The 24886-nt window shown below is 35.0% G+C and overlaps 1 protein-coding gene across 3 annotated transcripts in view; it reads right to left on the reverse strand.

The window, feature by feature from the left end:
* LOC140748918 (protein unc-13 homolog B-like) overlaps positions 1 to 24886 on the reverse strand; it is a 338912-nt gene that overhangs the window by 6978 nt on the left and 307048 nt on the right. For all 3 annotated transcript variants that reach the window (XM_073081879.1, XM_073081878.1, XM_073081880.1), the window contains 11 exons: positions 14591 to 14769; positions 11761 to 11911; positions 5600 to 5758; positions 5008 to 5133; positions 3833 to 4000; positions 3265 to 3378; positions 2766 to 2933; positions 2032 to 2253; positions 1535 to 1701; positions 783 to 927; positions 228 to 359 (listed from right to left, as the gene is read on the reverse strand). In XM_073081879.1, the coding sequence (XP_072937980.1) occupies positions 228 to 359; positions 783 to 927; positions 1535 to 1701; positions 2032 to 2253; positions 2766 to 2933; positions 3265 to 3378; positions 3833 to 4000; positions 5008 to 5133; positions 5600 to 5758; positions 11761 to 11911; positions 14591 to 14769 (1731 nt within the window). The remainder of the gene's footprint in view (positions 1 to 227; positions 360 to 782; positions 928 to 1534; positions 1702 to 2031; positions 2254 to 2765; positions 2934 to 3264; positions 3379 to 3832; positions 4001 to 5007; positions 5134 to 5599; positions 5759 to 11760; positions 11912 to 14590; positions 14770 to 24886) is intronic.

The following is a 24886-nucleotide window of genomic DNA, read 5'->3' on the forward strand; positions in this document are numbered from 1 at the left end:
TAGAAGACAATAATTTTTCATGGGATTTCCATTAAAACACGATTACGTTACCATAGATTACACGGTTGACCTTGCGTGTTGATGCCCCTCTACTAATATTTATTTTTCAAGAACACGTTGCTGCTCATTTCTTGAAAATTTTGCCTTAGTGGCCTTCTACGATATAAAGAAGTAACTAGTAACATTACAACGCCTTGTTAGTCCTTTACAAATTCTTAAATTCGTACCGTCTTATCTGTCATCGGTGGAAGTACAACAGTCTTTTCGAGAATCTTCATGACGATCTTCCACAACTCCTTCAGCAGCCGTTTGAGCACAGTCTTCTCGCAGGTCTCTGCGTACATTGTGAGCGAGCCATCCTGTTAACATAACACATATTTTTAGGCATTTCACTTAAAATTACTCTTTATACCACAACCAGAAAAACTGGAGAAATTGGAAAGATCCATGCCATACTTCATGTTTCTTAAAAAATGTTTCTAATAGCAGAATATAAATGAACAACATTTTTTTAACACCACTACTACCCCTACTACAACATTCCTATTCAGAATTTAGCGCGGGTTAACATATCTTAACGTAAGTCAGTCACATATAAATTTAGCCTGTTATTAACACGCTTTTTATATCCATACCATTAGGCAAAGGCTTTCTCCAACAAACTTTTCGAAGCAAAAAAAGAAGCTGCGAAGAAATGTACATAACCAGGCCACTTTTCCTTATCTCGACTCCGACATCGTACATCGGTTACGACATACACAACATCTACTCTCAATACTCACCAGTATGTCCATGAGCGGTCTCAGCACCTCGTCGGCCTCGTGGTGCGCGGGCGGCTGCGGCGCGCCCGGCGCCACCGGCGCGCTGCCCACCTTCTGCAGCAGCTCGCCCAGCTCCTTCACGCTGGCCGTGATGCGCATCTCCAGGCTGGGTGGAACGTGATAAGGGTTTAACTTTTGGAGAAACATTGGTTTTAGAAGTCTTATGTCTTTATATAGTAATAGACCGACGTCCATTATCCTTAAATACTAGCGGTTATGCGCATCTCCAAACTGGATGGAACGTGACAAGACAGAAACATTGATTTTTCAAGTCTCATGCTGTATTATTAGAACTAACGCCCGTGAGCCGCGTAATCTCGGGATCAGAATAGAACAATTGTATCCCCAGCCTGTTGTAAGAGCACTAAAAGGGAGCTTTTTCGGGTTGCAGGCGGCAAGAGTCGGAGCTACGAGTAGAACAGCTCAGCCAACGACGACATTGTCTATGAATAACTATATACATTACTTGTTATCAAAAATATGACTTCCGGTGTAGTGCCTTTCAGGCATTAGGCTTTTATTGTTCATTACATTTGGGATTTAATGAACATTTCAATACCTACCTAAACTTAATTGCAAGATTCAAAATCAACGAATCTTTGTGTACAATTGTAGACAAAGATTAGTATGTTATGGCTGGCCAACCTTCAGCCTTCCTCCTTACATCACTTTACATAAAATAAAAGCAAATTGTCACGAATAAAAATACTAACCTATTCGCAAACATTGACGCAAGTTCATCCAAGGTGTTATTCAGTCTCTGTTGTAAATCGTTCAATATGTTCGCAGCATCTTGTTCCAGCTTGGTACCGCCCATCGCTTCAAACATCTTCTCCAGTTGCACTCGCAGTTGTTGAATATTGTTCATTAAGATACACGCCTACAAAACAATAATTATGTGATAAATAGCTCTTTAGTCTCATATCAAGTGGTTACAGCTGCTAATGGCTGGATGTGACTAAGTCTCAACAAGACTATCTTACCTAAATTAGATCATAGCAATATAATATACTCCCCTAAGACTAATTTATAAAGTAAATTTGTATTAAAAAACCCATTCGACCATTAAAATACATCTTAAAAAGTAATAATCACGTGTTTTGACTTTTTAACATAACCAAGAAACTACTCGAAAGACGAATAAAATTTTATGTTTTCCAAATTCGACATAGCTATTTTTTTTCAAACTTGAAATCAACAGTCTACTCACCACTCGCTCCTCCTTCAAGTGCTCAGGGAACTCCTTCTTCACGATCTCCGCGTACGCGACCAGCACCTTCACTATTGTTTTCGCGAACCTCTTCATGTACCTCTTCAGGATCTCCGGGTCTGGACACTCGAGCTTGGAGACCACGTCGAAACATTGCGTCAGTTGTGTGAACACGTCCACCACCGAGTTACTGAACAGTGCGTGCTCGCTTGATTTTTGGAACTGTGGAGATGAATAAAAGGATAAGTGTTTCATCCATAAAAGCAGCAAACGGTGTATCTCATGAAAATAGCTCATTGTTGTTGCTGATTCTTGTTACCAATTTCAGTAGGACAAAAGATCTAGTTGAAGTTCATCTCAAAGTTGTGAATATGCTTAATCCACAGTCGTAGCAATAAAGGCTTGTCTTATTTACCCTTTTTCAAGGGAAAATAAGGGGAAAAAAATAAGGATTTTTTCCACCTCTTTAGCTTTCTTTTTCATTTAATAAAAGTTGCCTAGATAGTAAGTGGCCAATGCCTTTGAATGACCTATAAATGACCCTAAATATGACAGAAATCTTAAGTGAGGTAGAAACAGGTGAATTGCCTAATATGACGACCAAAAATATGTCGTGTTCTTTTCTGATTTGTTTAATTCACTACTGATAGAGCAAAATGCATGTTAGAATAGCGGAGACTTGTCTATAGATAGACTTTTACTTGTTAGACTTGGGTAACAAACGTAGGACTTACCCCATCCTTTTTATCCCTATTGAAGGCGCCGTTGAGGTACTCCAGGGAGACATCGTCGTTCTCGTTGAGCCACTGCATCACGAAGGGCTCGAACCACGCCGGGTACTCCGGAACGGCGCCGCAGTACGGTGGTACGTCTTTCACGTAATTCGTGTGTAGCCATTTAACCTGAAGAGAAAAAAATCTTTGTGATAAAATAATCTGCGGTAAGAATTTCATGAACGAAATTATTTATATGCAAATGGCGTAATTACTGTAATTACTTCCATCAGTGCATATAGCTATCGATAGCAAATTTAAAAATAGGTATATTATCAAGTTTATTACTTTGGTATAATTACTCGTAAGAAAATAAGAGTTAAATCAAGAAATAGAAGAACTATTTAACTATGTCTGAGGGTCACCCCGTTTCATTTATATTACAGTTTATGTTATTACCATCTTTTATCTTATTAGTACTTTTACGTAACCCAAAATGAATCACAAAATGTTTACTTACTTTAAAGTGTAAATTCATATAAGCGGAAGACTTGCAGAGCCGGTGCTGTTCGTGTTCTTCTAAAGCATACTTCATATCCACAGCGAAAAACGTCCACATCATGTCGGCGGATAACTGAAAATTACAAGAACGATGAAAACCCTTGTACAATAATAAACTGAATAAACAATAGTTTTGATGTTTGTTTCTATGTCTTCATATTTTCATTACTAGATAGATAAAATTCTATGAAATTGGTTCAGCGGTTTTGAAGACCAACGTGTACGAACACAGTGACACATCATAATAATATATCAATTAAATCAATTTATCCAGTTTTCGCCTACCACAAAATAAATCTCAGTTCCTAGTAGGCGGAGAATGTCAAATGGGGATCTTCGGTAGGCAATATATTGGATAGATTAACATATACAGAGGGTCGGATTTTGAGAAAAGCTTTTAATTGAGCTATTGCTTGAAACCTTCATATATAATAGTGATAATTTGTTCAATGCATTTTAAAAGACGATTTCTTCACTGACGGCCCCACAACGTTATCCCTAGAAGACTAATACATATTCATAATTACCTGTCCAATATTAAGTTCCTGGGGGAACTGGTTGAGTACAGGAGAGTAGCTGTTCCTGTCCTCTTCTATCACAGATACTATTAGGGCTATAAGTTTATGCCAGAAGTCCACCGAGTCCAGCTGTGGCCCATGATCTGAAGGGTCCCGTTTTGCCTCGTTAGGATCCACCTGAAAAACATATTTTGTTAGTTGCAACAACTCATTTAGGACGTCTGCAACTTTTTTAACAGACTTTCCAAGAGAAAGTAGTTATATTTGTCGCGAAAATATTTTATATTTTCCACTTTCTTTAAACTACGATATTGGTCAAGGGAAGGTAGGTACGAGTTTTGTTGCAGCCTGTGTTGGATATTTGCAATTCGCATTTAGGACCATCGATAACGTTATGGATTTTGCTATATGTTTATTTTATGATATTTTTAATTGTGGAATACCTATGTACAAAGCATAGGTAGTACAACTATAAGCATCGGTACAGAATATTAACATATTATTTCATTTTCTAGTATTACTCGTATTGTTGTAGTACTTTATACTCTCTTTAACCCCAAAATCCTTAAGTTACTAATATAAAATATTAAAAAAGTTTTATTTTTGTTTCGAATACTTTACCAATCCCAAGAAACCTATTTTAATAAGGCTAAACTGACGCACAACTATCTAAAAGTTTCAGAATTTATCAAAGTTTTTATTACGAGGTCGTCAACATTTATCATTTAAGGCTTCAGAATAAAGGTTATTGAAAAGTTCGTTTATCAAGAATAGCTTAAATGTCACTTTGAACCGCAAAGTTTTGATTAATAAGGCCTTAAAAATATGTGAAAATGTAGCTGTAATTATCACAGGAATATCAATGTTTGGCATTGCTCTCTCAAACAGATATCATTAATTTTAATGTTGTTTAATTTATCTGTTTTTTCGACTATGACGGCACTACCGCCCCACCAATTTATGTCTGCTTTATAACATTATTTAAGTTTGTTAAGCGATGTCCAACTTAGTCCTAAGGACTAGCGCTTAGTTCTAACGAAAGCAGCTAATCTGTAGCCTCACTCAGGTTAGGGTTATAATCTTCCTGGGGACGATTACACATGTATATGGGCGGTAGTGAAAAAAGGTAGGTAGCACGCATCACCATCTTCAACAGTTCACCTACTTCAATCAAAAATATTCACCTGGAATTCCCTGTTGTATAATTCGTAGCAATTCTCGAACAGAAACTGATATGTAGATCTAAGGCAAGCCTTCACACAATCTTTGACTACGGTGCTGGCGCGTGGTGGACTGCTCAGTTCTTGAACCTGGAAAGATAAATTAACAATAAAAATATATCAAAGGAGATTTAACATTTTTATATTAATCAAAGTCCTCTAGTTGTCGCTAGCAAAAAATATATATCAAAATAAAAAATATTACATTTGAATGTTTATTTTTACTTCCCTTATGAATAGGCCCGCACTAAGTAGGATCATTAAACACAGAGAAACTATATAATCGAAGAGAACATTTTTTCATTTCTATTTACTTTCTGTTGCATAAAAATATAAGATAAGTAGGTTAAAGTATTAATTTTTCCCAATTACCTACCCAATTACTTTGTTTGGATGTATGCTTGCTTATCAAAATGCTTAATCACTCGTTTTTTGAAATCGAATTAATTCATATCACAATGTCAAAGAACTTCCAAAACTGTCATAATAATACGAACAATACAATAAGAGTTAAAAAATTAACCCTACATCAATTTCCTGTAGGAATAGTACGTACCTTCATCCTAAAGAACGTGATGCTGGTGAGGAGATCGACGGTGGACTTGAGATCCATGAGCTTCTCAGCGCTGGATGCCGGGAAATTGTTCCTGTACATCGACAGGTCGATTCTGAGCGAGTTATGCAGCTGATCCAGGAGTTTCACGAACTTTTCTTTCTGCATGAAAAATATAAAACACATTAATATTATGAATACTTACAAAATTATAATGAAACCTTTTTATTCAAATGTTACTACACCAGTACTTATTTCATTTTACATTATATTTCATCATGGCGGAAGGCAAAGTATTGATAAACCTCAGGTAAAGAATTATAAGTGTGCGTTTGAACTTCACAATTTAATTCCTCCTGCCCCCTTCCATCATCGTACATCTAGACGAACTGCGGGATACCATCAATATTTAGTTGGTGTTCCTGATGTTGGTTGGTGTGTTGGTGTTTTAGCTACTCATTCCTGCTGCGAACTGCCAAAAAGTGGAACTCACTCCCGCCTTCGTTGCTTTCCTATACTTACAACCTGTACCCTTACCATGAGTTTTTACGTTTTGACAAATATGACTGTTTTGGTATTTGTTTACGTATTGGCCCATACTATTTCCAAGTTCTGACACAATCCGCTAGGGGCGCTGATTGGAATTTGTATGGGCAAATTCGTAAACAAATACCAAAACAGTCATATTTGTCAAAACGTAAAAACTCCTGCTAAGGGTACTGGTATTATTCAAGTCAAAGGTGAATAGGCTACTTCTAGGCAAGCGTGTTTTATCCAAGGCTGCATCTCACCTAATATCAGGTAACGTTGCAGCCAAACGCAAGCCTATAGTAAGTTACAAAAAAAACCTAATGGTCAGGAGTCTACATTGAAATGGAATTGTTTCATTAAAATTACTTCAATAAAAATCTTAGCATGCAATACTACAACTTAGCCGCCTTCCGTCAGCACTTGCACCGACCATACACCCACCCTATTCCCTTCGAGCATTACTGCAAAACCCACCCTGGTTTCGCAATAATCATCACGCTTGTCTACGCATATTAATAAGCACAGAAGATGAATAATTTCGTAAGCTAATAGATCGAACCCTCTAGCTGCCTTTTACAATATCCTCAGGAAGTGTATAGGTATACAAATCGATTCTATAACTGTTATAATGATGTAAATATTTATATAATTTCCATAAAATTATAACGCAGTATTTGTCTTAAACAAACTCATAAGTAACTTAATATTCTACAGATCAGTGTTTTCGAGTATGCAAAATAGAGATAACTTTCTAATATCATACGTGGCGAACTTCGGAAGCTATTTTCAGATATGCAAATGAGTTTTGCAACTGTTACAGGTAAGTATTTCGTGTGGTACAAACTAAACTTAAGATTAATATTATAATTAGATGTATAGGATCATAAAATTAGAATTCTTTGAGAACTTCGAGGTTATAAATAGCTTTTTCGGATTAAGTTTTTATACATCAGTTAATTTTAGTTATTACTAGCTGACCCGGTTAACGTCGTGTTACCATATAAATAAAATAAATGTAATAAATAAATGTTAAGGGTGAACAACCCTTATCACTTAGGGGTATGAAAAATAGATAGTAGCCGATTCGCAGACCTACTGAATATGCATATAAAATTTGGTGAAAATCGGTAAAGCCGTTTCGGAGAAGAAGGGTAACTAACATTGTGACACGAAAATTTTATATACCCGTGTAAGTAATTAGAATTATTTGAGAACTTCGGTGTTATAATTTTCGGATAAGTTTTTATACATCAGTTACTTTTAGTTATTATATAGGGTACCGCAATTTTTAGAGTAACTTATGGACTCTTAGGCACGATATTAAAAACCAATCTATCAAATTCCCAACCAAAATTCGACATTTAAATATTTCTGCCTACTAGGTTGTGTTTAGGTTTTAAGTTGTCAAAACAAAAATCGGATAGCATGATTTTGAATAAGGGCGTCGGTAAATTACTTAGATAGTTTTCATTATAACAATAATTAGACCTATTGTTAAACGGCATCTGGTGATAGGGATGTTACAATAATATATAACAATAAGTATATTATCATTCATATTACAAACTCAAAATTTAATTCAATTTCGATCTTAGAGCATTTTAACGCGCTTTTATTAAATGTAATTTTACATTTGAAGATATTCCAAGATCGAAAACATTATCAGATTAAGTAAAATAAAAGAATTGTTTTACTATAAACAGTAAGCACTTTAGTAGGGCGGATGTGTTGTGTACATAGTACATACGTTCTTGATCCTCTAGGTGTTTGTAATCCTAATCGCCTTACGTCCTAAGCCTGCCCTTGACCCACCAAGTTGGATAAAGTTCTCTTTATCCATTTACAAGCGCAAATAATTCTAATCGATAATTAAATGAAATGAAATGGAATATATTTATTTTGTATAGGCCAACGACGGCACTTACAAATTGTCGCGGTAATGAAGCAGTAAGGGTTGAATTCCGCTTGGGGCATGTCTATTGTTGTATATGTCTATGGTATATTTCTACCAATTTAGTGAAGAAGAAAATTATTGATATACAAATAATAATTAAAATCTTCCGATGTTGAATGTAAGGTATACTCGTAGGTTAAGAAACGAATAATAGAATAATAATGAAACGCTGTATTTTGAAGTTAATAAAGAATTAAATTTTTTTTTCATATAAATCAGTATTATTAAATACTCTGTGCTCAGCAATATTTGGATTTCTCAATTATAATTCAAAAACTATTATAGTTCTAATATACTTTTCAAAAGCGAAGACCCTTATAAAGGTAAATTTAAACACATTTATTTATTACACAAGTAGGTTTTACGTTACCGTAAATAATGGGTCATAATTATTAAACTGAAATAAGCTTTAGGCAAATTTAGGCAATAAAATGCAAAAACCCTAAACGTTTTATTGTACTTCATGTAATTAGCCAGGCTATTCGAGCAAAATTATGTTTATTAAATGCCAAAGGGTTTATTAAAAGTGATAAAGTGACTTTATTAGGGTCAAATATTTCTACTTAACTGGTCATATTTATTTAGTTTGACTTCTAGTGGAGAGACAAATACCGTATTTCATCCCTTTATTGGCCTTTACTTTTATTTCGTAAGATACGGGTATTTTTAGCCAAAACGTTTCATATCTATGGTAAAAATATCTTACGCAAATACTGTTTCGAATAGTTAAATAAACTTAATAAACAAAAGTGTATTCTAATTGTTTTGTTAAATTTAAATAGTAAATGAGCAAGTTCATTTGATACATGATTTGATTTGATTTTGAGTGAACACTGCCGCCTATATGGTTATAGTCCAATGCGTTGCTTTATCTGAAAACCCATTAGTAAAGATTCAAGTTAGTGTACAAATACATATTTTAAACCATTGTCTCTAGTGTCTTCGACTATTTTAAGGCAGAAATACAGGGTGCCTCCGCAAACAAATCACATATTTTTCTAGCGGTATTCACTTAATCGAGACGCACGGTTGTACGTCCACCAAATACAGAGAACGCAGGCAATTCCATTATTAATTTAAAAACATATTCGTTCGTCAAATTTAAATTAAATCGGGTTACGGTAATTTATTGCTCTGGTATATTGTACGGCGTCTCAATGTGGCCTACGATGTGGCGGGGTGGCATTCGCGAACTTCAATTACGCAACAACGGATTGTGGTTTCGCGGTAATGAAGCAGTAAGGGTTGAATTCCGCTTGGGGCATGTCTATTGTTATATATGTCTATGGTATACTTCTACCAATTTAGTGAAGACGAAAGTTATTGTGTTGTGAATTGAGCCTGACTCAAAATATATTTGATTAGATGTCTTAACCTACCTATATCTATAGTTATGGCTCTGTAACACAAAACCATTTTTTCTGCGTGTGCTTGTTCGTTTGCTAGGGTGTGGGTCCTGTACACATAAACTAATGTGTGTTTGTGTACACACGGTGTATGTGTGTGTACTGAGCAGGGGAAGGAGGCATACAGTACGTTCTGCAATTATATTCCTTGATCTTATGTTATAATGTATAAATAGCCTTCGTCTAAGTCTAAATCGCGGTGTAAGAGTCAGATGAACGTATCTACATTTTGTCAATTTTACAGGAGAGCAAAAATAGTGTGAAAATTCGCCACTTCAAACTTTACCAGATCATTAATAGAGATAATATACAGTAGTTGAAATAAAAATATTGACGATAGCGTTACCTCGTTTTGCCATTTCATAAAAGACTACATTGTGGACCGTTTTGTGAAAAAGGAACCAATTTTTTATTTTTTTAGATACGTGATTTTGTACATATCTGATTCTTACAACGCGAAATGCTTAGTGCATTTGCGATACTACAATTTATATATTTTAATGTAACAAACGATGTTACATTAAAATAAGTAAATTTTACTTATTTCAATTCTACACACAATATACTACTTTCCGACTGTTGCTTGCGTTCGGCAGTTCAAAGTTCATGTCTACTTCTAATTGGGAAGTAATTAACTTAATTACTTTTACGTCTGGAAGTGCTCCAAAACTTTGTAAACTTCCAAATTACTGCGTTAATTGCCGTTGATAACCTTGATTTTCATTTATATTTAACAAGGTCATGAGCTTGGGAGAGTCTTACTTAAAGTCTATTAAACTATGGATGTATGGAAAGTAAAGTGTATTACAATCAACGTAGATTTTGTATTTCATAACGTAACGTAATGTGACGTTAGACTTAACGTTTTTCATTTCTAGCCTTACGTCTTGTAGAGAATATTTATATTTAAGCTAGTTTAGTCTTTCTAAACTTAACTGTTTCTTATTTACTCATGTGTTTGTTTCAATTATTACAGACTGTGCCCCGCGGTTATATGGGTTTGAAGGACATGATTATTAATTACAAACTTTATAAATAAGGTATGTTTGAAAATATATAATAAACGTGTTTGTAGTGACATTATGAAGGTTGTAAGTGTAAGTAAATAAGCTCTGATGGCTTGAACACACCCCATAATAGGGTAGGGGTTAATATGACAATTTGACAGCACCACCGTAAAGCCCGAGCCCCACCTAGGGGAATAGTAAAATAGGAGACGTCATGAAATTTTGCCGACAATTCCAATAGAGTTTCATGTCCCTTTTATGGGTTCACGCGCCATTTTACGTCACATTAACGCTTTTTGCTACGTTGTTTAGTTATGGACTATTATAGCAAGACTATTATAGATCGACTGTAAAATTGATGTAACAAAAATGTCACAAAAATGTACTTTGAAAGTAATCGTTTATGTGTAAAGAATTCTAACGTGATTTTGATATTAAGACTATTTAATATGTAACTGGTACGCACGATACGCGGATTTTTTTACCGATATTTCGACCAAGAACTAGTGGTAGATTAATCCATTTGTCTAATTGTCAACGGTTTTGCAACATCCATGCAACTGGGTGGAAAAACAAATAAGAGTATCGCGTATCGTGAGTACCCCTTACATATTAAAAGGAATTTCAACGTGTCGTCTCAGAGAAAATAATATTTTTCTATACAATATTTTGACAGGAACGGTCCGTATCTGCGCGTTCGTGTTACGGAAAATACAAATATTTACGTTCATACACATTGAATAACGATATATGGTTTTGTTTTGCCATGTCTGACACGTACGATCTCCATAGATATAAATGCACAATAATCTGCACTGATATTATAAAGAGGAAAACTTTGTTTGTTTGTTTGGTTGTAATGAATAGGCTCAAAAACTACTGGACCGATTTTAAAAATTATTTCACCATTCGAAAGCTGCATTATCTATGAGTAACATGGGCTTTATTTTATATGAAATATATTTGATAAATAGATATTGAGGCGATACAAAGTTTGCCGGGTCAGCTAGTCGGAAATAATAGTATTTCTTGCGAGTTATCTTGTAAAAGAAAAGTGAGTTTCAAAATCTTTTTCCGAAAAGCCATTCTCTAGCTAGACTCTAAACTGTATTGTCCGTTGTTTAAAGTCCTTTTATATACAAGGGGTTAACTTTTCAAAACAGACTCATAAAGTACCCATTTTTATTGTTAGGGTTTTCAAGTGACAAAATAAAAAATATCCATCTAATATTATAATATATATAAATTAGACTATTATATGCTTACCCCGAAGTTAGAAGCAGCGAAGCGGTCCGAAGCAGAAACGGCGGAAGAGGCAGTAGTATGAGCGTAATACGCGTTGATATTCGCTAGAAGAGTTGACATAACAGCTGGTACGCCCGCGCAGAGATATTTCGTTGATAGACAGTGGAAGTGCCTGTAACATAAAATATATTTGAAATAGATTTTGAAGGTGGTAGAAATCTCTGCGGCCCGACTCCGGCGGCATCACCGCCACTCCTGTTTCTGCCTAATAACAGCAGTATTAAACGCTGCTGCGTTCTGGTTTGAAGGGAGACACACTTTTCCGAAACATTCCAGTTTAGTCCCCAGGGGTAGCGGCGCATCTGTGGCTGACCACAAGTAAGAAACTAACCTTATCTGGGGTTGTTTACAGATGTCCGTGGCAGGAGCAGTCACTTACCATCCTTACTACTTACCAGTCAGGTAGATTACATGATTGTTTGCTACTCCTTTATTACAAAAAGATTTATATTCATATATAGTGCTTGTAACATAAACATATCATTTTTAATTGAAAAGGTAGCCAATATAATAGAATGATTGATGTGAGATCAGTAACCGCTCCTAAAAAAAACTGTTTTGTTATATACTGTATTGTTTCACATTGCTTCATATACACATAGTAAAGAGTTAACATTGCTCACACTCACACATAGTTTACACTTGATCCTAATCCTGAAAGTATTAGGATCAAGTGTAAACAGAGCCTTTATATACTGTATATTATATATAGGCCTTTACTTATTTTGAAATACGCATTATTCGCCTGAAAGGGGAGGTTTTGTATTTGACTTTTTATATGTAAGTTTATACTGCGATTTGCTCAAAATCTTCTAATCCGATTCGGATGTGATTTTCATTTTTCAAAGCATTTTACAAGGAAGGTAAGTATAATATAGGTTTATAATACATTAGGATTTTATTACAGATTTTTTTTTAGTTTCTTGTTCAAGTTTCATCACTGAACGCACGTTTCATTAATACACAAAGTTTTTTATTACGATTTTGTTTAAGTTTAGCTCAAAATATTCCAACTTCAGTCGACAATTAAAATGAGGAGTCATTACTCATTGAGGTTTCCACGCAAACTTATTCAATTAAGGCTTTTCAGTTCCATTGAAAACGAATTTACGTTCGTAAACAATTGTAATTACAATTTAGTTACAGATTTATGTAGGTAACATTTATTACGTATTAATATGTATATTTATTTGAGGTCAAAGAAAATATAAAGGTCGAATTAGTAGGTAAAATTGAACGGGGGAGGTATCAACGCCAAATATATTTCTAGCAGCCGGCAGTTCTTGGGTTTTTGGTGGAAGGGTGCGGATGCCAACAACATTAAAAATGCGACTATCTTGTTTTTTTATAATATAGGAGTAGCAAACGAGCATGCAGTCCACCTGATGGTAAGTGGCTATTGCCACACATGGATATCTATAATCAACCCAAGATAGGATTAGTTATTCCCACCTGAGGTCGGCAACAGATGCGCTGCTACCCCTGAGGACTAAGCTGGAATGCCTCGGAAAAGTATTTTCCCTTACCACACTCTTCAAATCAGAACACAGAAGCCTAAGAAGAGGCAATGCATCTAGGATCGGCTTCAAGTAGAGCCCCTTTTCTCTATACAGTCGGTTAGAGAATTATGGAAGTCCACATTGTACATGGGTGGCAATGATCACTTACCGACAGGTGAACTGTATTTTCGTTTGCTACTTTCACACACGTATCGCTTTGGAACATATAAAAATACATGTCTCAAACAGAATGTTTTTCTTCCGTACCGTTTTTCGTTCTTTATTTTTACACGGCTCTTTACGTAAGATCCCTTTACCGTTTCATCGAAAACCGATTTCGATTCGTTCACCGGCGAATAAACGCCGTCTTTGCATATTATGTTAAAGAGATCGAGTTCTGAAACTGACATCAACCGTCGCCGCGTCGGCTTCATCGCAAATCATTTTTATGACAACATTTGGAGTTAGATAAATATGTTTATTGCCAGGAAAATGAGCGCCGAACTTAAGAAAAATCTCTGGAGATTACTTAAATTTCTTTTTATAGCTTAGTTTAGGATATGTTTATGAAGATTTTGAAGGTAAGTGGCTATGCATACTATCTGATATCAAGTGTTTATTGTCGCCGATGGAAAATTATGATCCGCTGCCGCTATGACTGAAGTCCTAGCTGAGACAACAGATACGTTGCTATCCTTGAGAACTAAATCGAAACGCATCGTAAAGGTATCATTCTCTTTCCACACCCATCAAACCAGAGTACAGTAGCTTAATACTCTTATTATCATGTATCTGCTTCATATGTAGGTATATCTGGCAATGGTATCATCATAGTGGAACCACGAAGCATTCTACGTCTTTTAAAAGTTGTCGCAAATATGTCTTAAAGTACTATTAATGCTCTCTGATTAGTGTTACGCCGTTTGTCCACCGCCACCGTCACCGAGCCAATCCCGATAATTAATGACGGTGCCGGAATAGCGGTACTCTATAGCCGTTTGTCCACCGCACGTCCGTCACCCGAGCATCGTCACCCCGGCCGCCGATATTTCGAATAGATCGGCACCGAGATTTTGACGGGCCAATGTGCCGGCAAAATAAAACACGTTGAAACTTGTCCATACACTGCCGTTACACACGTGACAGCTGAAACAAACTAAACCGATGATATCGGTCGCGGTGGACAAACTATCGCCGTCACGTCATATTAAAATCGGCCCGAAATAATCTCGTTCTCGGTGTCGGTTCGGTGACGGTGGCAGTGAACAAACGGGCTTAAAGTTTATACTTACGTCATAGCTTGGTAGATAGCCTCGATGCCGTATCTCATCGCGAACTCATCGACGATCTCCTCAGGGTTCTCGTTGAAATAGATCTTCCACGCGTCGTCCCCTCTCGCAGCTGGTAACGTCACCGCACCACCGTTCTCTTCGCAAAGGTAGTGGAACAGGTTCTCGTGCAAGCAGGTGTACTGTGGAAGAAAGTGTGATTGACATTATCTGTGGTATAGAATCCATGTGATAATTATACGAACAAAACATATTTAATGGTTGGTTTCATATTTTAGTAAAATTTAATACAGTACACGTTGTATTAACATCTAACTGTTTCACTGGACTCAATTACGAATCCATTTTATTGCCGATTATTAAATTTATTTTATTGCCGATTACCATTTTTTCAGACTTGTGTAGCAGAATTATCTAGGTATTATATGATATTAGATCATAGACTAGTCTATAGCTGCGTTTCCTAGCATTTTTCAGTCCCCGGACCCTTAGGAAATCAAGGACAGTTTTCACGGACCCCTTAATAAAATAAACAGCAAAAAAACGGATTAGGTATTTATTTTAGTTTTTACAGACACAGAAACAAACAAATACAGAAGGTAATTATAACTGTTTATTATGAAATATATGAAAAAAAAATAATTTGAAGGTTGGTGTTGCTTTTTTGCCACTAAATCAGGGATATTCGTGTTGATGTTGCTACTAAGCTGTAATCTCAAATCAGATTCTACTTATAATCTGTTTTTGTATTTGTTTTTTGTATAAACAACAGTAGAGAATACCTTTTCACATGGGTATGAGGTTGAAAAAAGCAGTAAAGCGGCCCTTTTGCATTTAATGAGCGATTTATGTATTCAGAGATGACACCGTGGACCCCCATACATATACTCGCGGACCCTCAGGGGTCCGCGGACCACAGGTTGGGAAACGCGGGTCTATAGGACTACAGTTTAAATATACTAGTAAGTTTATGTAGTAGTAGTAGTCTATAATTCCAATTTCTCTGGGGAAATTTGAATTTCAATAGCTAGTTTAAAATTGATATTGGTACAGAGGTGACATACGAACGATACTGTAACCAAAGTTTCATTCGTCCTACATAGGATAATGTCTACAACATTTCATAAAATATTTAAATAGTAAATCACTTAGTCTCGTCAAAACGATATTTAATAATCCATATGGCATCAACAGAATAAATAAAAAATATTGATTCAATCATAATTTTTATCATATTTTCCGATTTCAATTTTCACCTCCCAAAACAAAATCAAATTCGCATGGGAAATCAGAAATTGAACCGAAATAAATTGAATGTAACTTGTAGACCCCGTGAATGTTATGCCAGTGATTTAAATAGAAGATGGTGTTTTGTTGTAGGAGTTGAAAGGCTACGTTTTGTAGAAAATGTGATAGAAATCTCCGGATTGTATGTTCTTCATGTTTACATTATATTTTACAGTATATTTTCATTAAGGTGAAGCAAAAAACGAGTATGCAATCAGCCTAATTATCTTTAAACAATCTATACATATAAATAAAATTGGAGTGTCTGTTTTAATATTGAAATAACCGCTTTTCACTTCATGCATATGAATATGCATAAGGTACATACACGAAAATAACATTTTTTTACAATTTTTGTCCGCCTGTCTGCCTGTTTGTTCTGGCTAATCTCTGAAATTGCTGGACCGATTTTGACGGGACTGTTATTGGCAGGTAGCTGATGTAATAAAGAGTAACTTAGGCTACTTATATTTAGAACTAGCTGTGCCCCGCGGTTTCACCCGCGTTAGAATTACTTTTTAACGTGGGTAAAACCGCGGGGCACAGCTAGTCTAATAGAATTAGAGTCCTACGAGAGGTTAGACATAAATGTGTTGATATCAGCAAGTCTATTAGAGGTAGTCTGAGGAATAGGAACTGGAATTTTTTTAATGAATGTGAAATATAAAAAAAAAACTATCAAAGATACAGTTTGGAATAAAGTATGAAACATAGGCACGCAATAACGTGTGATTATTTCTTCTTACTTATTTTTACCTACATATTTACATTATATACGCTACTATAGTTACTTGAAATCAGATCATAGCATTCGCTAAACATTAGTTCAAAATATGTCCTCCTTATACAAAAACCTTGTATCATCAAACTATAAGATCTTTATACGATACGACACGATTACGACTAGACGGAAATGAATATCCCCGTACGTCGAGAGTTACGAGTGTTCCGACATTGATTAATATATGGCAGATGCTGCGTACACTCCATTAGGACCCATTTGGGTCACAGAATTCGAATACGAAGTACTGGGTGTTTGATATTTATTTAGTTCGAACGATTTTCGATCGGTTTCCACTGTGACCCTAATGACATTGTAATGGGTCTTTCTTTATGACTTCTTTAGCGTTGTAAACAAAATGCTTATTTATAACCTGATAAGCCGTTTCGTAACGATCGCCGGTCTTTAATCCGAGTTCGATTTATGTGGAATGTACATTAAAATGATAAGTTCAGTTCGGTTCTTTTCTTCATATAAAAACCTATAATTGATTTTCATAGAGTACTAAAGATTTGGATTATGGAATTGTGTATTTCGAAAAATAAATAAACGCTTTCTACATTCATAGCCCCACACTAGGATTCCCTGTGTCGTGGGTGCCATGGACACACACATAGACAAATACACAAACTCCCAGACCCAGAAACAGAAATCTAAATTCATCATTTAGATATCTGTCTGGCCGGGGATCGAACCCGGGACCCTTTGCGCGTCAGACCGGTATGGTGACCTCTCCGCCACGCGGGTCGTCAATTGTTAGAATTGTTTTGTTTTTGACGGACATTTTTTTTACGATATAGAGGTAGCAAGGGATTATGTAGTCTACTTGATGGACTAGATGACCATAGCCATCCATGGGCAGCTGTCATCAACCCCAGATGAGATTAGAGTACTACTAGAGCGCGGAGAACCCGCGGATAAGGATGTCTGTCCTACCATTTTTTTGTAACATGTATCTATATATTATGTGAAATAACATATCTGATACTTCAAGCCGCATCGAACCTCATATATTTACAACATATGGCAGTATAGTAGAGTGTTAATGTTGAATAGTAAACAGAATAAATTTAGTAATTAACGGAAATTCATTTTCAACCATAGATTAGTAAAGATTACTCACTCCTAACAAGAAACTGTAACCAGTTTTGACAATTGAAATTGTCAATGTCATCTATTTTCATGTTTGAATTTAAAAAAAAAGTTTTTAGAGTATTTACGAATGAAACGATAATTCTCCGCACGTTTTCTTCTATTTCTTGTTGTTTTTGCACCACTAAACTGCGCATGTCGGCATTGTTCCGCGTAAATTACACCATGACTGTCGGAGACTTAATGGGAAAACAGTCAGCCATTTTACGTTTGTGTCTACCATTGGCTTCCTTCAATTACATGGCGGTGAGATATCTTTACTAATCTATGTTTCCAACATAACTTTAAGCATCCGTTAAAGAACAGTCGCAAAAGTACCTATATTTTACATGAACACAAGACAAACCTTCATAATAGCTACAGCACATATTAATTTAGAACTTAATTAATTCGCAATGAACCTGAAACAAGAATTTATTATCCCAGGCTTTGTTAAGACAACATGACGATGTAGTTATGTAGGCCTAATGTTAGGAACAACGTGAGGATAGACCCAGTATAATTAATCAGTACCTAAGTTACTGCCTTGTAATTTATCAAACGAGGTTTCTAAGATAAGGTATTGTCTTAATTCGAGATGAGTAGTTAATAGCTTTTGAGTTTGACATGTTTTTATGTGCAGTTATGTATCTGATTTCTTAAAAAAAACTTATAAAAATATTAGTACTAAGACAAGATGTCAGATCGTAATATATTTATTCTGCAAATAATACCGATATTTATACAGTAATTTAAAAAAGCAAAAGTAGAAGATGGATTCTCTTATATGTGTTTTTCACTTACACTTATAGAGTGTGAAAACAAGTAAAATATCAATAAAAATACAATAATTATTGAGACAAGTATCTAATACCTACTTACCTATTTTGAACTTTGATAAGTAAAAATACTTCGCAGCCTTGAAATTGAATGAAGCCACATAAGGGTGATTTACAGTTTTTTTTTTTTAAATTATTGAATAAAAAACATTTTTAGAGAAAATTTACGAATAAAAGACGAATACTGTGTAATTTACATAATAAACAAGTATTTCAGTTATTTAGGGACATTTTAGCACGGAGACGTGGCAAAACTTTTTTACGCAACTATTTCAATTCTCAAAACTGGTTACATTTTCTTGTTAGGAATGAGTAATCTTTACTAATCTATGGTTGAAAACGAATTTCCGTTAATTACTAAATTTATTCTGTTTACTATTCAACATTAACACTCTACTATACTGCCATATTTTGTAAATACCTATTTTAATTATTAGATATTTTGTAAGTACCTAATCTTTACTAATCTATGATTTTGAGTCAAAATATTAACTACAATTCACTACTACACTCTAACATTACGAGGTGCATATTGATTTTATTTGAAAATAGCCATTAAGATCTTATCATTGCACCGTCGATAACATCTGACAGCACTTATTTTTATTTTACAAAAAGCTAAGGCTATAGGTTAAATTACTATTGTAAATTAAAAATCCTATGACATTTCGTCTTTATAAGAGTAAAGTAGGTACTAAATCATTATACTAAAGCAAGCCATTATCATCATCAACATCAACCCATTATTATCCCACTGTTGGGCACGGGTCTCCTCTCAGAATGAGAAGGATTAGACCATTGTCCACCGCGCTGGCCTAGTGCGTATTGGTAGATTTCTTTATAAATTGAGATTTTTTTATAAATTTCTCAGGTATGCAGGTTTCCTCATGATGTTTTCAAATTCAAATTCAATTTTTTATTGCTTTCCTTCACCGTTTAAGCAAGTGATAATTAATTTCTAATACGCACATAACTTTGAAAAATCTGAGGTGCGTGCCTGGGATTTGAACCTCGGACCCCTCGATCGAGAGGCCGAGTTTCTTAACAACTAGGCTATCACTGCGTTACAAGTATGTAAGTACAAGTATGTATCTTATATATGGATAGTATTGTATTCCGAAATAACTGATAGACTTTTCAATTTTATTTATTAACGAAAAACCGTTAAAACGTTCTTTAATACCATTACCACACACGACAATAAAAATATTCAATGCATAACGCAATAAAAATAAAAAGAATAAAACCGACAACAACAAAATTCATAATCTATATACGAATAATCTTTAAGCCTATATTGAAAATGGATTTATTTTACACCGCCCGCATATTTATGCAGCGCGATTAAATTTTCCAGTTGTTTCATGCAATTACACTGAATATATTAATCCGGACCGCATTTAAAATAAATTGTGCAAAAATTTGCTATTGACCCGCTTACTGCATTATTAAGCGGTTACGATACTGGTTTTAGCAGTGGTACGAAACCAGGTTTAATTATAGTCTAGTATTTGTTTTATTGTTTGTTTAATCAAGGTTCAGTCTATACAAAAATACTGTTTATCAACCCTATTATCCTATTACACAAGTTTCAAGATATGGAGATATTTTGAGTATTTTCCTTTTAATATATGCATAACGGCGCACGACACATACGATGTGAGTCTTATCAAAAAATAATCAAAACGTGTATGTTCTCACCATCTTGTGATGTGGTGATTGTGATTTTCAAGATGTGGAATCCTTCCTCCCGAGGTATTCCCGGACCGCTACGACATGGGGCTCTTCAAAAATGTGCAAAAAGAGCTCTCTTTCAAAGCCGGCGATGCAATGGCGACTCCTCTGGTGTTGCAAATGTCCATAGGCGACGTTAACTACTTTCCATTAGGTAGCACGTCTGCTTTATCGCCAGGTTCAAATATAAAAAAAATCTTACAGGATCAGGACAATATCATTGTACTTATTGCCATTTTGAACCACGAGTGTCCTCCTACATTATCTAAAAAGTAAATTAAGTAAAAAGGCAAGAGTCAACTAGTTATTATTAACCTGAGTAAATAACCCGACTGCTTTAAAATATTTAACTGAAAAGGAAATTAAAGTTTAAGTTCCAAAAACAATACGAGTTAAAACATTCGGGTAAAAACGATAATGATAAAAAACAGAGAAGTTCACAGAGATTACTATCAGACCTATGATATTACAAACAAGTTTACGTAGAAATATACGAGTCGTACCTCAAGTCTCTAAGCATATCTGACTCCACTAACTAAGCTGTGTTCAACTTTTATAGTAGGTATATGATTTTATATGTATTGTATACGTTTTTTTATATTTGAACCTGACGATAAATTACATATTTTATGTGTGTATATATTATGATATTGTTTTCTCATTTATTTAACGTAACACCCTCCACAACATTTCTTCAACAAGGGTTAACTGGTGGAGAATGCCACTAGGCATTAAGTTCGCCCTTTGTAACCACTAGGTTTACAATAAAGTTTAAATACATAAATAAATAAATATATTTCGTCTAGGCAAAGCGTTTCGTCCATTAATGAAAAATCAAAAGGCAAAAACGTTAACGATGACAAACTCAAAGAAAAGTAATTACTATCAGACATTTTTTTTATTTTATTTATTTATTTAGACATAATATGTCATTACAAATAAGCTAAGTCAAAATTTACGAGTCGTACCTAAAATTCCTAAGCATATATTTCGTCTATACAATGCTTTTCGTCCATTAATGATTTTTCATTACATTCGATCTAGATTAACAGCGACATTGCGGTGAACACGATGATAAAGCATAAATTTCCCTCGGAGCCATTTTGTTCTAGCGAGTGGCCTTTTGTTCAAAAATAATTGCAACATAGCGTTTCACGAACGTGTCATTACCATAAAACAACAATATTTTTAACATAACGTTAGGGTATATTTTTTATAATAAATATTAAAATTGTAGCGTAAATTCCCATATTTCTTTTATATTATGATGTAGAAGGTGACTATGCTGGATTTATTTTTATAAGTTTTATATTATAAAAAAGTCTATTGCATGACTTCACAAAGTTTTCAAAAGAAATCATTTTCGCTTATTCCAGATTTTTGGTAACTAAAGAATGGAGTTTAAAAATGATAACAAGAATATGAAATATGGTAGTTAATTGGTGATTAACGGTGTAAATGATTAATTTTCATAACCTATTTCAACCATTTCCTAAGTTAGGTATAATTTACCTACTATCTGTGATTAGTCATATACTCGTATGTGTCACATGTTACATGAGGAGTGAATGGAATCACCTAGCCCTAGTGTTTAATTTGCCCCAACCTTTATACCAGTAAATATAAATATTTAGGTACCATTGTTGTTGTAAATTGTATGGAAGACATTTGTTTGGTGGTGGTGCTTCTGTAAAGTAACTCAAGTTTAAATGACAATTTGACAGAGTACCCAAATACCCACCTCAACAGGTCACACACAACAAACAATTGTACAATATTAAGGAGGTATCCAAAGTTAAAATTGAAAAGGGGTTACATAATTCCAATAAAATTCCCCCAAACCGAACGTAATTTACATAGTTGACTGGTGTTTGAACCGCAAACTTTTTCATCTTGCTCACAAACGAGTGCAATAAGGCATTGTTGACAACATCGATGTGTTCAGCAATTTTGGTCCATTGTTCACTCTGAATAGCGATTGGTGGATGAATATTTTTGAGGGAAACCTCATCAGATATTGGAATTTCTACAGATCCTTTTTAGATAGTTAATTGTATCAGGTTAGCGCGCGGTTAACCGTCGTAGAGTCAACTTACCCTGATGATGCTCCGTTTTGGAGCGAAACACGTGTTGGTGGTGGTATGTATGGTGGTGTATATTTTTAATTTTTGCATCTGCATGCATCCTTTGAGGGAGGGAGGGTGGTACATACTGCATGGTTTAAAATATATACCATCATACATATTTGTAGCGGATTGTTGCGAAGTAGTTTTAATCTTAACTTAATAGATCCTTTTTATATAGATGGTGATAGAAACTATGGAACTATGGTTCGGTTCTGGAACCACCTTCGCACCACGTCTTTTTGCATCATAATAGCTGTTTAAGCGCTGGTGTATTGATGGTTTGACGGGTGTGGTAAGAGGGACTTACCGAGGCGTTATACTTATCCGAGGCGTTCCAATTTAGTCCCCAGGAAAAATAACGCATCTTCACTCAGGTAGGCCACAGATGCGTGCCACTTATCCTATCTATAGATTATTACAGATAGCCACTTACCATCAGATGGATTGCAAGTTCGTTTATTAATTCCATTTTATAAAAAAATCCTGCCCTGAGGCTGTAATACTTGATGGTACGAACCGAGATCGACAACCTAAAGTGAACTACGAAACACAGAAGCGATTAAATTTAGCCCTGGTCACCTATATCCGATATCAGTTAGCCGAATACTACAAATTTTCACTCTAAACTATTGGATGAAATATCCGCCAAGTAATACGTAGCACCTAAAATAAAATTTTAAACATGATTCGGAAAATTTGTTAGCACCAATGCTAATTGTCAACTAAGAATTATATGAACAGTCTTCACAAACCGTTTTTCACTTCTAAGATGTTTATTTAAGCATACTAATTTTCCGCAAAAACAACAAACAACAATAATGAAAGTCCGTTCCAATTAGGAGACAGCAAAATTAATTACCAAATTTGAATGAAGACTCATTAGAACAGTCAGCTCTTCTCTCGTGCAAATTGTTTTCTCAATACAATAAACAAGTGTTTGGTACATTAAAATTCCAAGATTCTTCCAGGTATTCGTAGCTCGTGGTTTCACCTGCCATATTATGAGGATAAATGTTTAATTAACATTTCTTTACCCCTATATAATTATAGTTAAAAAAAATAATTCCTACAATACAACGATTACATCATATTTGTAAATAAACCAAACCCCATCCAAATCGGATAAGTATTTTCTGATAAAATAACGGATAAACAAGCTTACACTCATACATACACAACGGTCGAAGACAGAACCTCCTTTTTCGAAATCGGTTAAGAGGGATCTTACATCTAGTAAGAAAAAAGATCTGGTTCGATTTGGTGAATATTTATAATATTAGGTATATTTTTTACTTCACTAACAAAGTAACTATAACTAAGTTATATTTCGTAATATTAAGACTGAAACATTTCAAGAAGTTATTTTAAAAATGTGCTAATACCCTCATTACAGTACCTACTAACCTTTAATTAAGACTACCATTACGAGGGCAAAGCTGTCCTAAGGCTTAAAAGAATTTCATGCCCCAGTTCTCATTTAAGTAAATTAAAAGAATTCTGTTGTAATTACACAGAATACGTACATAAATAGATATATTCAACATCACGCCTTGTTATTTTTTTTTACAAAGAAGTAGTTTCATAACTGTTTAGCACAATTTTAAATTGGATACTCCACCTATTTTCATAACAGGGAAGAATGTAACTAAATATTTTGGTATGAACTTAGAAATGATTGAACTATTTTAGACGATAATTCATTTACTTTAAAAAATAATAATTTGACTTTATGTTTCGCAAGATGTCTGATTATATCAATAGTAGAAGAAAGGGAAACTTTAGTCTTCGCCCTGGGCAGCACTTATTGATCACCGCAGAACAGTAACTTAGAAAACAAATCCCTTAGTCGCTCCCTAATCCGATTTTCCGCATAAGATTAATGGGTAGTGGTGGACTGTATGGTTTATAAGAGTAGCAGACGAGCATGCAGTCCACCTGATGGTAAGTGATTACTGCCGCCCATGGAAATCTGTAATCAACCCCAGATAGAATTAGATATTACTGACCTACCTGAGGTTGGCTACAATTACGCCGCTATCCCTGAGGTCTAAGCTGGAACGTCTCGGAAATGTATGTCCCCCTTACCACACCGATCAAACCAGAACCCAGCGCTTAACGCTGCTGTTATGAGACAGAAGTAGGTGTGGCGGTGGTGCCGCCGGAGTCGAACCACAAAGGGTTCCACCACCTCCAAAAACCTGGTCGTTTGCTTCTTCAATTATAAAATCAGGAATGAGCTTCACACCACCACAAGATATGACTTTCAATATTTTGTGTATAGCGTGAATATCACGAAGACGAAAGCGAAATATTTTATCAATATTCCCTTGAGAGATCAAAGCTGTATCTATCATATTGGGAATATTGCTTATCGGTTCAGTAAGCATTAAATTATTGACGT

This window comes from Epargyreus clarus, unplaced genomic scaffold (genome assembly GCF_041222505.1).
Source record: "Epargyreus clarus isolate Ecla_fem2 unplaced genomic scaffold, WU_Ecla_fem_2.2 ptg000017l, whole genome shotgun sequence".
Classification (NCBI taxonomy): domain Eukaryota; kingdom Metazoa; phylum Arthropoda; class Insecta; order Lepidoptera; family Hesperiidae; genus Epargyreus; species Epargyreus clarus.